The sequence below is a fragment of the Pogona vitticeps genome, chromosome 2 (genome assembly GCF_051106095.1).
Source record: "Pogona vitticeps strain Pit_001003342236 chromosome 2, PviZW2.1, whole genome shotgun sequence".
Lineage (NCBI taxonomy): Eukaryota > Metazoa > Chordata > Lepidosauria > Squamata > Agamidae > Pogona > Pogona vitticeps.
The window spans coordinates 276,344,003-276,361,471 of record NC_135784.1 but is presented as its reverse complement, the minus strand read 5'-3'; the positions used below and the strand labels follow the sequence as shown (position 1 = coordinate 276,361,471).

Sequence of the window (17,469 nt, the reverse complement as noted above, 5' to 3'; positions counted from 1 at the left end):
CAAACAATGACGTGAAACCAGTGCAAATCTTTTGTGAGTTTAAAGATCAGCAATTTTTCCCCAGGCTCTAACAATTTTTACAGTGGTGGCAGTGATGAACTAGACCAGACCAAGGAAATTAGAATGAAAAGCGGATAGACTTTATGAATCTGGAAGTTGTTTGCATTGTGAGAGATAACCCTGTCTTTCTTTTGCACCACATCTAATAATAATTTTCTTTAAACAAGAAAAATGTCCCTGAGCTTGAAAAGAATGTTATTGTCCTATTGTACTAAAACAAAATTGGTACTCCAGAAGTATGCACAAATTCAATGTTAATCTCAGCTCTGGGATAATCTAATTATTTTCCCCCCTTTTGAAGTATGCAAAACAATATTTACTGAATGGATTATGGAACTTTCAAGGTAAAACTGGCTTTGAAGATTAAACAACTCACATGCTGTTCGTGCAACTACACTGGAGGCTGGTCTTTTTGTTCTTTACCCCTTTGAAATTAATGGAGAAATTTCATTTTGCATGGCAAACACAATCTGCCTAATTCACTTTAAAAACTGGGATAGTAAACGTAGAGACTTAGAATATTTCTCAATGCAGCAAAAACCCCACACTATACATCGTTGCAGTCTACTGAAATGTGCCTGTGGTTTTGTTTGTTTGTTTTGACTTTATAGAAATGCCATTGGTTCAGTTGCCCTAATAATAATGGTTTGGTGGGTTCCCATGATCCACAACCACTTTCCTGAAAGATCCTTCTGTGTTCCTCTAGAAAACAACTCTGGGCCCCAAACCCTTAGGAATGGGATCTTTGTTTCCTACGACTTGACCTGGAAAATTGGCCACAAAAACTGGAAATTGGAAACATGGGCATTTAGGCTTGGTAGCTGGTTCTGCAAGTACCTTTCTGTCCTTTTATGTTTTTTTGCTCCTGCTGTCACCATTCATGCTATTACAGCTTCTCAGCCCTCAGATACTCATGTTGCTACTAGTGGCAGCATTTCTGTGCGTGGTTGGCTACTATCACATGTTCCTCTCTTCCCCAAACAGCATCAGCATTCCCCCCCCCCGAACAAAGCCGCTCAACCCGTGAGTTGTCTTTCAGTTCAGAATAGTAGCAAAGGACATATTGTCATGAACAGGGCCTGCCCTATCATTCAATAGTTAGACAACCACTTCAGGTATCAGACGAGGGGGCAGCCTCCCAGTTGTTTCTCATAGACTCTCCAGCTGTTCCCTCCTGTTGGAAGACAGAGCTGTGTCTGCCACAAAACATGGTTTTCCTAAACTAGCCTATCGTGTCACCTGTAGTAGAGGAAGCCAGTGGAGGCTGTTGACTCTAATTTTCCAGGGGCAGCCAATCTGATCCTTTGCTCTGAACTTCATTCATTCATTCATTCATTCGTTCATTCAATCATTCAATTTGCATCCTGTTCCCATTAGTGTTGCAGCACTCCTCTGGGTGGGTTACAACACATATAATACAAAACAAAGATATGCAAGCTACCAAAGGCTTTGAATTCTAATTGCAAAATATATTCAGCATCTGAGATGGTTTTTTTAACATTCACATGAAAAGCTGGAATGGATATACTTCCCCTTGAAACTAGAGTCTCTAGCGTCTGGCAGAGGATGCTACTCTATTGTCATTGGTGAAGCAAGGCTTAGTTACCTGGGCTTGTGATCTAACCAGAGGGCAGGGGGGTTATCAATGGACAACTGGTGGAATGAGGCATTCCCCTCCTCAGTCCATGGACTGCTGACAGGGTCAAAGCCCAGTCAGCTTCAGAAGTGGGAACAAAGTGCAATCTTGCATTTTGCTTCAGGCATCAAAATTTATTTGGGGAACATCTGCTGGATGAGCCAAGTTAATGCAATGTCCTGGTTTTCTTTTTCCTGCTCAGTCTAGTTCTAACCTTAAAAACCTCATCACAGAAACAACATAATAAAATCGGAATGAAGGGACATTTTCAGGAAACTTACAAAGACCTGATCTCATAAGGTCACAAGGGACCAAGAAATCATCAAACTCACTGAAGACAAGAGTCTTCTCATGTCATTCCCCTTCCCCTCTGGATGATTTACAGAGTCTAGTCTAGACAACACACTGTGCCAGAAGGGGAGAATCTGACATTAGGAGTACTGCCAGAAGGTACTTGGTAACTCCACTCATTGAAGAAAAGGGAGGGGGGAGGAAGAACAAAAAGAGCAATGACAAAGATAACCCTTTCCATGTTCTAATGTGGACACAGCTGTAATCTTCTTTCAGAGATGGGAAGCATTTGTTTTTGGACTTCAACTCCTAGAATCCCATAGCAAGCATGGTCAGGAAGTTGGGCTCAGGATCTCTGGAAGCAGGAGTCCAAAACATCAATGTTTTCCTTCCTCTGCTTCTGGAATTTTCATGGTGTGGAAAAGGCAAAAGAAATACAGGTTTGACTTATAACTGAATGCTTTGCATTGCTTCCCTTCATTGTAGTGCAAGTCATTTCCCTGCTTATCTGTGTGTATCTCAAGGCTGCTAGGACAACAGCATCCCCTTCCCTGAGATTTCAGGTGGCTCAGATGACAAGGGAGCGGAGGGGGGCGGGGGGGACCTTTGTGATGCCGTGGGATTGGATTCTTGTGACATCACAGAGACAGGGCAGGCAACTGTTGGAGGAATGCAAGCACAACACACTTACTACTGCCTTTGTGATATGTCAGTGCAGAGGTGAAAGGAGTTGGGTATCTAGGTTTAAAGTCACAGAAATCAAACTTTTTCCACCTTTATCTTTGCTCATCCTGAGATTTGTCTCCCCGACTGTAAACATGGGTGAAGGACAGCAATTCCCTGAGACTTCAAGCCAGCGTCGAGACACCTGGCAATTCTCGGCTCTGTCCAGAGGCTCCAGTCTAAGAACTTGGCCCAGTTTGCAGCATTTGATTAGAACAAGTCTACCATCTGTTGTCAATTACATCCTTCACTCAGATGTTCTCACTGGGGCTTGTAGTTTAAAAGAAATAATGAATCCAATATTTGGGACTGGAAGTAGCTGCTATCACTTGTTTGTGTAAGTTTTACATTATACGAATTAGTCCAAACTGGTCCCAAGTTGCAACATTTGGATTCAGATTTGAATTTGTCAAAATGCTTGGGAACCATCATTTTTACTTTTCTGATTGCTTCTGTCATGGCTTGGGAACTAGACAAAGGATTTACAGAAACAGGAAACAGGGGAAGGGGGGAAATAAAAATTCATTGAGATTTAGAGATGGCAAGAAATCATTTTTGGTTATTCCAGCCACTTTTAATATTGTAAGTTCCAAATGGCCTTAAATAACAGGACCTTTGAGGCTCTACTTGTTTTACACTGTTGGAGATCATTTTACATCCAGGCTGTACTGTAGAGGAATTATATTTGTGGGGGAGTCAGCAAAATGTGTTACTGTCGTATCCAGAGGTGTATGATAATGGCAAAAGTTCTCCTGCACTTCAGGGCTGAAGAGACAAATATTACACACACACACACACACACACACACACACACACACACACACACACACACACACACACACACACACACACACACACACACACACACACACACACACACACACACACACACACACACACACACAGAGAGAGAGAGAGAGAGATTTCATAATTTTCAACTGAATAGACACGACAAAGGAAATTGGTCATTTTTTTCAATGACTTTTGTTTAAAGCAGAAATTTTATTTAAACTTCTAAGGCTATCTGAGGTTCAGGATTATAATCAAAACACATAACAAGCCCTGCTGGATGAGGCTAGGCTGGCCAGACCAGGAGTTTAGTCCTACAGAGGCCAACTAGATGGTATGCAGGACAATAACACTCCCCCTGTTGTTCCTCTATAACTGGCATTTGGAGGCATGCTGCGTCTGAAGCTAGAGATATCATACAGCAATTATGACAGTCATAATGAGCCTCGCCTTCCTTCTTGTGTTTCTCCTACCCCATTTATATCTAAATGGTCATGATCACAATTCACATGTTAGTGAATTCCCTAGTTGGAACTCTGCATTGTGTGATGAAACAGCCTCTTATTTGTCTCCAACATCAGCATGTTGATCATGGAAATACAGAAGTACATGTAAGTCAAACACATTAACAGGGCCTATGCAGATCTTTGCCCTGATACTTAAAGTCTTAGAAGTCTTTCATTAAGGTCCTCATGTTACACAGATTGAATACCATGTCATGAACATATTGTTTATCATTGTAAAAGAACATATTTCATGCCCCATATCTTTTTTTTTCAGTTTTTCTGGGGGGACAGCTTTGGGGGAAAAATGGAGAAACCCTGCTTTTTCCACAATTTTTCCACTTTTATCCCAGGCCTTCTCATTTCTAGCCATGAATACACAAAGATCTGCAGGAATTTGGTACAGATGGGGGAGTATAGAAGCCATGCCTTCTAGGTTTCCACCCTGTCTGTAGGTCTCTCAGACCTTCATATGTTTATCACAGCTCTGGACCTCGCAGGTGGAGTAACCCCCATTTCCCTCAATCCATTCACTGCTCACCCTTGCCGATCTTTGTGCTGAACATATAAAGGTCTGAGAGACTTTGTGTGCGTGTGTGCGTGTGTACAAGGGGACAGGGCCTTTGTGGCCACTCCCTCTTCTCATCCATTGAGTCCTGAACAGATATAGACTCAATGGCTGAACAGGGGCCCAGCTGTGGAAGCATATATACAACTGAGAAACTAAGTTAAAAAAAATTAAGGGAAAATTGCATGCTGTCCTCCCTTCTCCCACTTTCTATTCTTTAAACAAGACCAGAAATGCCTTGTGTATGATCATCCATACATTCATTAAATATCCTGCAATAAGGCATTTGGAAGGATTTCTTCACAAGTCAGATAAGCAAATAACTCTGCGGGTTTTCCTTATTTTTGCATTCTCTCCTGCATGGATGGCTTAGTTTGCTGGAATTACTTGCTCTGAGGCATCTTGTTTCACTTGCAAATGTAGGAAACGCAATCCATCCTGACTAACTTCATTGTGAATTTGACAGGGCAATAAGATGTTCATGAATTTCTACATTCTGTTCTGTGACTGTGCTTTGGATGAAATTTAAAGTTCATCATACTTAAGAGTAAACCAGTTGACATGAATAAACCCCATTAATGCCAGTGATCCTACTCTTACTATGACTAAGATTTTATTTAACCCCATATTATCTTCTGTTACCATCCACTTCCCACTAACAGTATTGATATATGGTACAAACAATATTAGGAAAAGGCCTAGTGCAGGGGTCTCAAACATGTGGCCCGGGGGCCATTTGCAGCCTGCCGGATGATAGTTTGTGGCCCCCGCCTTGCCTGCCTCCCCTGAAGCACCCACACTTCCTCTGCTGTCAAGAGTAAAAAAAAGCCTCACCTCACTCGCCAGCTCTCTCTCAAGACAGCGCCTCTTGCACTCTCCATCCGGAACTGCAGCCTGCCAGCCAGCCCGCCTGTCTGGGGGGTGGCAGCTGCAGTTCTGGATGGAGGATGCAAGAGGCACTGTCTTGGGGGAGAGCCGGTGAGCAAGGCACGCTGCCAGCCCTTTTCCCTGAGTGCCCGAGCCGCCACCGAGTGATGTCTGAGAGGAGAGCTTGCTCCGGGCCCGTCCTCGAAGAGCTCCTCCAACAGTGCTGCCAACAGCAGCTGCCGCCACCGCCTCTTCCAGGGAAGCGGCTCTCTGGCTCTCTTTCTCTCTCGGCACTCCCAGTATCAGCCTGGCCAGTGGCCGCCTCAGCACCCAGCAGTGCTTCCTCCTCCTCTTTGTCCTGCTTCAGCTGCCTCGGGTCTGGAGGCTGCCTGGGCTCAGCTCGCAAAGTTTGCTCCTCTGTCGTGGTGGGGGTAGTTGCTGCCGCCGAGTGTGCCTTATTCTGAGGGGCCCCCTCAGACGAAGGTTGCTGGACCTCCATGTGTGTGTGTGCGCGTACACATTCCCCCAGAGGCCTACCCCATTCTGTTTAATTTCACGGATACCAATGGGGGCTTTTCTCCTTTGGCAAGGCGATTCTGTGAGGGTTTTTCAAAATTTTATTTTGTACCCTCCCCCCCCCCCTGCTAGGTGGTCGCCGGCGCTCCCTCCCTTCTCCACTTTTTCATCCTGCTGCTGCTGGTGGTGATAGTGAAGAAGGAGCCGGAGGGGGTCATGGACGGCGATGAGGGCTCACACACACCCCTCGGAGCCCCAGCCGGGCTAAGGAAACTCCTGGGCGGCTTCTTCGGGCTCTTGCTCCACTTGGCGGAAAATCTGATGCGGCCGAGCCTCACCCAGACTCTGCATCCAGCGGCCCCCAGGTAAATTGAGTTTGAGACCCCTGGCCTAGAGCTTCAGCAGGTGCAAAATGCTGTGGCCAGACTGTTGATCAGGGCTGGTTGTAGGAAGCATGTCACTCCCCTGTCATAGCAGCTTAACTGCCTACCAGTTTGTGAGTCCAATTCAAACTACTAGCTATAACCTACAAGCCCTATATTGCGATCAGATGGACTGTCTCTCTCTGTATAACCCTCCTATAATTTTAAGATTCTCCAGGGAGGCCTTCCTCCCAGTCCCATCACCTTTACAAGTATATTTGACAGGGATCCACAACAGACCCTTCTTGATAGCTGCCTCCAGGTTAGGAAATGTTCTCCCTCCATGAGGCTTGACTCTCATGTCTTCTGTCCTTTTGGAGAAAATTGAAAATGTTTTTGTTCAATTGTAACATAACTAGATGTCGTACACCTGCTGCCATGCCATATTTTCTATGTATGTGTGTTTTTAAGCATTTAGCTTTTTAATTTGTTTGTTAGATGATGATTTTAAGGTTTTCCAAGAAAGCATAAGACTGCACTGTCACCTTTATAAATGTGTGAACCACATTGGTATAATAACCATTGGTATAATAATGTTTGATGTTCTATTGGATTATCCAGTGTAGCTGACTCCATGATGCCTGGCAGACATAACATATGGCACATAAGTTGTGTCCCATTCTACTTAGTAGTTGAATTATGGAGGGAAAGAAGAAAGCTTAATGAAATAAACAGGACAATACTCCCAACCATTATTATACTTACATGGTTGCCAAATCAAACAAATTCACTGAGCAAGATCTTCTGAGTGTAACTTCCTTAAAATTAAAAAAAAAAAATCTAAAGGGAGCATTATAAATGGCAAGAAGAATTTGAGCACTATGTTTAGCTTTCAAAGGACAGACACAAAGCAAAGCAAAGCTAAATGCAAAATATGTAGATGGAGAAATCATATGCTAACAGATACTTGAGGGTGCACCTCTTCTACAAACATATTCAACCCCCACCATTTTTAGGTATGTGGGGCATTCAAAATGCCAGAAGAATGGCCCCGATATTGTCCCACAATATCATGCTTGTGCTGCCAACAGGAAAAAGGATGCCAAGTTTTACATAGTAAATGGCAGCCTGAATGTTGACAACACCAATGGTAGCAGTCAAGATGGTCTATAAGACATCCCTTTGTGCTCACTGCCATTCACAAAGTGTCACCTAGAAAGGGGAAATTCCAGAAGTTGACTCCTTTTTAATTCAGTTAACCACTCCTAACCAAATATAAATCAATTGTCAGGGCTGTTTTTCAAGTCTAAAAATCCAAAATACAAAGGTAGATAGTAGTTTCATTAGAAAACTACACTTATCAGAAGCAGGCAAGGATTGAATCCTGCAGAACTCTTCTTGCCTTGTTTGTCTAATCTGACTCTGACTGCTCTGTATTAGCCAGTGATATAAACCTTGAAAGTAGCTGGCTTTCCATGAGCTAAGTGTTACTGTGCAGTCTAGTCACCAATTTTTCACACCTGTTGTTATGCATCTTTGAAGAGATCCTCCCAAGTGAATAGTGTCCGAGACAGCTAATTATGCATTGGGCTAATTTTGTGATATGCTAAAGGAGCCAAAAAGTCAGGACAACCAGTTGTCATTTCATCTTGCTTTCACAGGTGGGTAATTACAAGAGATGAATAAATTGAAATCCATTAATGCAATACATGTGGGGCTCCAGCTGGAATGAGGATGAGCATTCCAGATGGAAGAGGTCATTAATTTGTCCTTCAGGGACCCCAGCATCAGTCTTGTAATTACTGTAATAATACCCCATAGCCTATTGTACACGGCTGCTTCCTGTCATAGGAGGACACTGTATTGTCAAGTGACTGTAGCAAGGAAGCGGCTCAGATTAAAACAAAAACATTAAAATGCAAGCTGCAGTCGATTCTCTCCCAGGAAATTTAATAAGGATGAACAGGGAGCTATTTCCTCAAAGCACTCTGAGACCCATAAAAAGATGGATTTTATTTTCTGTCAAAAAATAAAACATTTTACAGGTGTGGATTTACCAATTGGTCTACATTCTTGTTATCTCTCTTTTGAAAATGGCTGTGTCAACCCTATAGGTAAAAACAAAACAAAACAAAAACCATAGAACAAATAAAAAAGAGAAATATGTGGGGGCACCTCAAAGATTAACTGTTATATTTTAATGTGAGCTTTTGTGGAAACTTCCACTTCCTCAGACATAAGAGAGAAATATAACAAGGCAAATATTCATACATGGCATTAAAATTCTGTACAGAGATTGTGGCTGGTTGGTAAGAAAGTCAATGGTTATCTAACAGTGGGGTGATAGCCTCTTTGATGTACAGGTATATTCTATTCAAGCTTGTGCTGTGAAGGAGGCAGGAACCTCTGGCATAGAATAACAATGGTAGAATAACATGAATGTTAATTATACTGAGGAGACTGGTCTTTTACAATTGCTAATGACCTTTTCTTTATGGGGTTAGTAAACAACTACAATGATGTGACAGCAGCCCCAAAATTAAAAGATGCCTGCTTCTTGGGAGGAAAGCGATGACAAACCTCGATAGCATCTTAAAAAGCAGAGACATCACCTTGCCAACAAAAGTCCGAATAGTCAAAGCTATGGTTTTCCCTGTAGTGATGTACGGAATGAGAGCTGGACCATAAAGAAAGCTGACCACCGAAGAATTTATGCTTTTGAACTGTGGTGTTGGAAGAGGCTCTTGAGAGTCCCCTGGACTGCAAGGAGAACAAACCTATCCATTCTAAAGGAAATCAACCATGAGTGCTCACTGGAAGGACAGATCCTGAAGCTGAGTCTCCAATACTTTGGCCATCTCATGAGAAGAGAAGACTCCCTGGAAAAGACACTGATGTTGGTAAAGTGTGAAGGCAGTAGGAGAAAGGGACGACAGAGGGCTAGATGGTTGGACAGTGTCATCGAGGCAATCAACATGAATTTAACCGAACTCCGGGAGGCAGTGGAAGACAGGAGGGCCTGGCGTGCTCTGGTCCATGGGGTCACGAAGAGTCCAATGTAAATGACTAAAGAACAACAACAATGATGTGTGAATTACCCCAGGCAATGAATGACCACAAACATGACTCTCTGGTCTATCTTTGAAGTTTTTAAGGTGAATCTGTTAAGGAGGAAAATATATCTGGGAGATACAGTAAAGTACAATTATTGTAGTGTTTATATTTTGTCTGAGGAGGAATGGTACACAGATTGGGTACGGCATGAGAGAAAGCAACAGACAAATAATACTGTTTGAAATCAGAGCCATTTCTAAGTGGTATCTGGGTCTTAAAGCTAGAGAGCCTCAGCCACCCATCAGGAAATTCAGAGCACAGATTCAAGCAAGGCTGGCCACAAGTCATTTTGCTCCCTGAGGCACAGCAGCATACAGTACCCACTAGCCAAGTTTTTTTTTCCAGAAAATGAGGCAGAAAATTCCGCTTCACTTTCATCCATGACAATAAAATTAAAATAGTAAAAATAAGAACAAAGCACACACAAATACAATAAATTTGCTGCATGTTCATGATATCCCAGATCTATTGCCCAAGATGGGTGCCTCAGGTTATGAAGGTACAGCTATCCCTAGATACAAGGCAGGCTTGAACTCAGCAGTTCTCTTTTTTGGGAGATTCACCACTACTTTAATTTTCCTCTTTGCCTTTAGCTTGGGGGGAATGTTTTGCTTAGGATGTTGGCCTGTGACTCAGGAGACCTGAATTAATAAAACCCCATTTGACCATGAAGCTGACTGGATTATCTTGAGCCAGTCCTACTCTCTCAGTCTAAATTAGCTCACAAGTTTTTCATGGGGACATAATCTGACAGAAGTGAGTTGTGTACATCACTGGGGCAGGAGGAAAGGCAGGATATAAGTGTAAATAATAAATGATAAATTCAACTTCCTGTTTGGCACTCCCAAATATCATCCATGTTATGCTTTCAACCTCTTTCAGCCTCTAGTTTCTTGTGACTGGGAGTTGTTCTGAACATGTGCTTCGTAAACCAAGGCATTACAGTGGTGCTTCACTTAGCAATGTTAATCTGTTCCGGAAAAAAACATCAGTAAGTGATTTAATCGCTAAGCGATATTAAAAAGCCCATAGGAACATATTAAAATGCGTTTAATACATTCCTATGGGCTAAAAACTTACCTTAAAGTGAAATTCCTCCATAGCGGTGGCCATTTTGGGTGCTCTAAAGCGAGGCAAAACAGCAACGGCCATTTTGTTTTTGCGGCGGCCATTTTGGAATTATATCAGCTGTTTAAAAAAGTTTGCTTTGCCATGATCGCTTCCCCGCGATCATCACAAAGCGAATTTTAACCATAGGGGCCATCGCTAAGCGATCGCTCCAGCGATGGCCAAAAGTCCATCGCAAAGCGACTTCATCGCTCAACGGAGCAATCGCTAAGCGAGGCACCACTGTATTTTCAATGGATTTTTGTTCATAAACTGAAAATTAGATTAACCGAGGCATTTCTAAACCGAGGTACTACTGTATTACAGTTTCCTATACCTTATGCCCTAAAACTCAGTGCTACCCTCTTGAAGTGAATCACATGATATTTTTGCTGAGCCTTGGGGATACCTTCTCCTAGGCAAGGACTAGGAAGGACTAAAGTAGAGCAACTCTTCTTACCCTGAGCTAGTGAATTCATAATGTCTTCAAAAGCTCATGTTTAATTCATCTAAACATAAAAATGTCTAAATGATGAATAGAGATACAGAGGGCATGCCAGTTTAAAGACGATATAGCCTCAGCACATTGGTTTATGTTTTAGTCCTTCCCCCCACCCCACCTCCAAGTATTGTATTAACCCATAAGCACAGAGCCAACATATATCTTGATTGGACTATTTATTACTACGAATAGAGCTGAGCAAAATAAATCTTAATGTTAAATGTCAAAATATCTTTGAAGGTACAATAAACAAGGCTTTTCTATATTCAGTCACATCATCCAAAAGAGATGAAAACTGTGGGAGTGGGATTTGGATTAGAGTCCTCTGTAACTCTATAACAGTATCTTCACTGGCGATGCTGACTGATCTTTTGGAAAAAAATGTGAGATTGTAAAGTTCATTGAAGCTTTTGTAAGGCCTTGCCAGGACACTGAGTGGTCAGTGCTGCTGCTCAGCCGTGTTTTTTTTAACCCTCCCCACCCCCTACTACACTTACGAAAGCTTTGGGAACAGGGGAGGTCAGGAGACCATATACGTCTGCACCTGTTAACAAAAGTTTGGATAAAGACTCTGATACATCTGATGACCTTCCCTTACTAAGTATTACTCAGAGTAATGCCCAAGCTCATACAGGCTGGGTCTACTCCTACAAAACACAGTGGGGAGATGAATTCAGTCCTAATCCCTAGCTCCACAGCCAGCTGCCTTGATACCCTGAGCTATCCAGCCTGCCCCCTTCATGGATTGCTGCCTTGTCGTGGCGAAGGGGCTTGAGTAACTCAGAGAAGCTATGGGCTATGCCATGCAGGGCCACCCAAGACGGACAGGTCATAGTGGAGAGTTCCGACTAAACGCAGTCCACCTGGAGTAGGAAATGGCAATGGCACTCCAATATCTTTGACAAGAACGCCCCATGATCAGAAACAAAAGGCTAAAAGATATGATGCTGGAAGATGGGCCCCTTAGGTCGAAAGGCGTCCAACATGCTACTGAGGAAGAGCGGAGGACAAGTACAAGTAGTTCCAGAGCTAATGAAGTGGTTGGGCCAAAGCCGAAAGGATGCTCAGCTGTGGACGTGCCTGGAAGTGAAAGGAAAGTCCAATGCTGCAAAGAAAAATACTGCATAGGAACCTGGAATGTAAGATCTATGAACCTTGGGAAGCTGGAGGTGGTCAAACAGGAGATGGCAAGAATAAACATCGACATCCTGGGCATCAGTGAACTAAAATGGACAGGAATGGGCGAATTCAGCTCAGATGATTATCATATCTACTATTGTGGGCAAGAAACCCGTAGAAGGAATGGAGTAGCCCTCATAGTCAACAAAAGAGTGGGAAAAGCTGTACTGGGAAACATTCTGAGAAATGATAGAATTATTTCAATACGAATCCAAGGCACACCTTTCAACATCACAATAATCCAAGTTTATGCACCAACCACCATTGCTGAGGAGACTGAAATTGAACAATTTTATGAAGATTTACAACACTTTCTAGAACTGATACCAAAGAAAGATGTTCTTCTCATTCTAGGGGACTGGAATGCTAAAGTAGGGAGTCAAAAGATAAAAGGAACAACAGGTAAGTTTGGCCTTGGAGTTCAAAATGAAGCAGAGCAAAGGCTAATAGAGTTTTGTCAAGAGAACAAGCTGGTCATAACAAACATTCTTTTTCAACAACACAAGAGGCGACTTTACACATGGACACCACCAGATGGGCAATACCAAAATCATATTGATTATATTCTCTGCAGTCAAAGATGGAGCAGCTCTATACAGTCAGCAAAAACAAGACCTGGAGCTGATTGTGGCTCTGATCATCAGCTTCTCATAGCAAAATTCAAGATTAAACTGAAGAGCGTAGGAAAAACCACTGGGCTAGTCATGTATAATCTAAACCAAATCCCTTATGAATACACAGTGGAAGTGAAGAACATATTTAAGGAACTAGATTTGGTGGACGGAGTGCCTGAAGAACGATGGATGGAGGTTCGTAACATTGTAGAGGAGGCATCAACAAAAACCATCCCAAAGAAAAGGAAATGCAAAAAAGCAAAGTGGCTGCCCAACAAGGCCTTACAAATAGCAGAGAGGAGAAGGGAAACAAAATGCAGGAGAGAAAGAATAGAAAGGAGAGACAAGAGGGCCTTCTTAAATGAACAATGCAACGAAATAGAGGAAAATAACAGAAAAGGAAAAACCAGAGATCTGTTCAGGAAAATTAGAGATAATAGAGGAACATTTTGTGCAAAGATGGACATGATAATGGACAAAAATGGAAGGGACCTAACAGAAGCAGAAGACATCAAGAAGAGGTGGCAAGAATACACAGAGGAATTATATCAGAAAGATTTGGATATCCCGGACAACCCAGACAATGTAGTTGTTGACCTTGAGCCAGACATCCTGGAGAGTGAAGTCAAGTGGGCCTTAGAAAGCCTGGCTAACAACAAGGCCAGTGGAGGTGATGGCATTCCAGTTGAACTATTTAAAATCTTTAAAGATGATGCTGTTAAAGTGCTACATTCAATATGCCAGCAAGTTTGGAAAACTCAACAGTGGCCAGAGGACTGGAAAAGATCAGTCTACATCCCAAAACCAAAGAAGGGCAGTGCCAAAGAATGCTCCATCTACCGTAGAATTGCACCCATTTCATGCGCTAGCAAGGTTATGCTCAAAATCCTACAAGGTAGGCTTCAGCAGTATGTGGACCGAGAACTCTCAGAAGTACAAGATGGATTCCGAAGGGGCAGAGGAACTAGAGACCAAATTGCTAACATGCGCTGGATTATGGAGAAAGCCAGTTAGTTCCAGAAAAACATCTACTTCTGCTTCATTGACTATGCAAAAGCCTTTGACTGTGTGGACCACAGCAAACCATGGCAAGTCCATCAAAGAAATGGGAGTGCCTGACCACCTGATCTATCTCCTGAGAAACCTATATGTGGGACAGGAAGCAACAGTTAGAACTGGATATGGAACAACTGATTGGTTTAAAATTGGGAAAGGAGTACAACAAGGCTCTATATTGTCCCCCTGCTTATTTAACTTATATGCAGAATACATCATGCGGAAGGCTGGACTGGAGGAATCCCCAGCCGGAATTAAGACTGCCGGAAGAAATATCAACAACCTCCGATATGCAGATGATACCACTCTGATGGGAGAAAGTGAGGAGGAACTAAAGAACCTTGTAATGAGGGTGAAAGAGGAGAGTGCAAAAAATGGTCTGAAATCAACATCAAAAAACATAAGATCATGGCCACTGGTCCCATCACCTCCTGGCAAATAGAAGGGGAAGATATGGAGGCAGTGACAAATTTTATTTTTTGGTCTCCATGATCACTGCAGATGGTGGCAGCAGCTACAAAATTAAAAGTCACCTGTTTCTTGGGAGGAAAGTGATGACAAATCCTGACAGCATCTTTAAAAGCAGAGACATCACCTTGCCAACAAAAGTCCGAATAGTCAAAGCTATGGTTTTTCCAGGAGTGATGTATGGAAGTGAGAGCTGGACCATAAAGAAAGCAGACCGCCGAAGAATTGATGCCTTTGTATTGTGGTTCTGGAGGAGGCTCTTGAGAGTCCCTTGGACTGCAAGGAGAACAAACCTATCCATTCTGAAGGAAATCAACCCTGAGTGCTCACTGGAAGGACAGATCCTGAAGCTGAGGCCCCAGTACTTTGGCCATCTCATGAGAAGAGAAGACTCCTTGGAAAAGACCTTGATGTTGGGAAAGTGTAAAGGCAAGAGGAGAAGGGGACGATAGAGGATGAGATGGTTGGACAATGTCATCGAAGCGACCAACATGAATTTGACCCAACTCCGGGAGGCAGTGGAAGATAGGAGGGCCTGGCGTGCTCTGGTCCATGGGGTCACGAAGAGTCGGACACGACTAAGCGACTAAACGATGACGGTCCAGCCTGCTGTAAAACCCCAAGGCTATTGCCAAAGGAAACCTTTTCACAAAACAGGATTGATTGGAGCAGAGAGAGAGAAGAAGATCTACTGGCTGCCATGACAGACTGCAAAGGCTACTGAAATCTGTACCAGTCTGTGCAGACCCCCCACCCCATACTGGTCATTCCACACTGGAAGAGTCTAGGAATTGTTATTCAAAAGCCAGATTTTCCAACCTCTATCTGAAACACTACAGTAATTACAACTGAATAGCAGAAACTGCAGTGTTACTAAGAATTATGGATACTAGGAATAATGATCACATATACATACATTTGGACATATAGAATATTTATTACATTGAAAAAGCATACAATTATGTCTGGAAAATGGACAGAAAAAATATTGTTATTTATAGCCATATGTATCAAAGAAACACATCAATTTGTAGTCCATATATGAGGAGAAAGGAGTGGTTTGGGTTTTTTTCCCTTAAAGGACTGCTTTTTTTAAAATAAAAAAATAATACTCCACCTTCCAGGTCCTCACAAATTCATGCATGTGATGAATTTTAATTATTCAATAAGAAAGAGCAGTTGCAGTAGCCAAGAACAAATTCCAATGCAGTACTTCATCAAACTGACCTAGAGAGCTATAAGGAGCAAATTACAGACATGCTTGTTGAGGCTGGATCCATGAGATAAATATGTGCTAAGGAGGAAGCCTGGAGTGGGTAACATGCAGCTGTGGATAGACCCATTTCCTGAATCTCCACACTTAATCATAGGACCATGTTAAACTATAACTCAAAATGTTCACTGTGGGGGGTGGGGGGGAATGTTACTTCAGCTCTAATTTGGGAGACAATCTTGGATTGCTCTAACGCAGTATCTCCACCACAAGAGACCAAAGTGATCCAAAAGAGTGGACATGGTTCAAAATCATGCTGGTATTTTAGCTGAGCTACAGGGAAACCACCTCTGTGACCACATGGTGGACACACGATGGTCATGGTCCCCATCATGTATTCTGGCTCATGCTTGGCACAGAGCAGACATCTTGCAGATTAGCTGTCATCAGCTGTGGCAGTTTACGTGATTGCTATTGTGCATGTGTGGAAAGTCACCGGATTTGGCCCATCCTTATCTGATAAAATATTCATGTCTCCTTCCCCATATGGACGTAGGGAGTGAGGGAGTCTGTAAAGAGCATTAAGTTGGATTATCACCATAGAGCTTTTCTATGCATTGTCCATCTCTTGAACAACATGAGATAAATGTGATAATAATGATATATAGTGACTGAAATTCTAGCAAATTACACTAGAGTAGGCCCATTGAATGAGTGCATTTGGTGAGTGAACTCCTTCTTAAGTTCCACTGATTCAAATGAGCCTACTCTAGTAGCAGCTTCATATGCTAAAGCACTGGTTCTTAACCTTGAGTTACTCAGGAGTTTTGGACTGCAACTCCCAGAGGCCTTCACCACCAGCTGTGCTGACTGGGGTTTCTGGGAGTTGCAGTTCAAAAGCATCCGAGTAACAAAGGTTAAGAACCACAGTGCTAAAGTAAGTCACAAGCACAGTAGGCCCTTTTGAATCAATGGAATTTATGGAAGAGTTGACTCACCAAATCTCCACTCATTCAATGGTCCTGTTCTAGTGTGACTTACAGAACTAACAGAATTTCAGTCATATATGTTATAATGTTTATTCTATGGCAGATATTCTGAAGCAATCACAGCACCAAGAAAACTATCCATTCTGAGGGACCTATATTATAGTTAAACTATAAATGCCTAGAATACCAAAAAAGTTTGGTAACCCAACAAACTCTCACTTCCAATTTTTCATGATCCCTTTTGTTTCACTCTTTTCAGAGAGGTTGCTGAGTTGCATTAACTCTCCAAACCTCCTATTATTCATTGCATGTCATTCCTGGTTGCAAGGTTCACCAGTGTTTGATGTTATTTGTAGAATATTTCAGATTTAATGTGTCATAATTTAAATATTACATCGTATTTTTTAAAATAACTTACAGGTATGGAAAACTTTGCACTTGTAATAAATAATACATCTTCAAACCAATTTGGACAAAGTGCAACTATGAAGAATTAGAAAAACTACCCCAAAGTGCTACTGATAATACAGGATGAGAGATTAAAGATAAACAATCTTTTCCTCAGTGCCTTCATATTCTGGATCCTCTTCCATGTCATCCAGAACACTGTGCAGCAGAACGTCTGAATGGTGCTGTAGATTACCATGATCATCATTGGAATGTGATCTTAAGCAGTGGCTGTGCAGTGCATTCACGTCTGTAACAAAAGCATGGATGGATAAAGTAAAACTGTAGTTTCATTTGCTACACATACTTATGTCCCTGGTTAAAAAAAAAAACAAAAAGGATCCTATTTCTCTCTAAAACTAATGCTTAAGACACTACCATTGCTGAATCAAAGATCTTCAGTTTCTCTAGAGCAGGCCCAGGAACCATCTGAGAATCTAGGGGCCAAGGACTTGTCCCCTGCAC

General features: G+C 42.4%; 1 protein-coding gene and 1 long non-coding RNA gene across 10 annotated transcripts in view; one reads left to right on the top strand and one right to left on the bottom strand.

The window, feature by feature from the left end:
• Nucleotides 1–17,469, top strand: part of LOC144586372 (uncharacterized) — a 580,628-nt gene that overhangs the window by 521,830 nt on the left and 41,329 nt on the right. The window lies entirely within an intron of this gene.
• The window catches only part of ARHGEF28 (Rho guanine nucleotide exchange factor 28), a 200,970-nt gene continuing 200,293 nt past the window's right edge, over nt 16,793–17,469 (bottom strand). For all 9 annotated transcript variants that reach the window (XM_072992640.2, XM_072992643.2, XM_072992641.2 and 6 more), the window contains one exon: nt 16,793–17,254. In XM_072992640.2, coding sequence (XP_072848741.2) covers nt 17,097–17,254 — 158 coding nt within the window. In that variant the 3' untranslated portion in view covers nt 16,793–17,096. The remainder of the gene's footprint in view (nt 17,255–17,469) is intronic.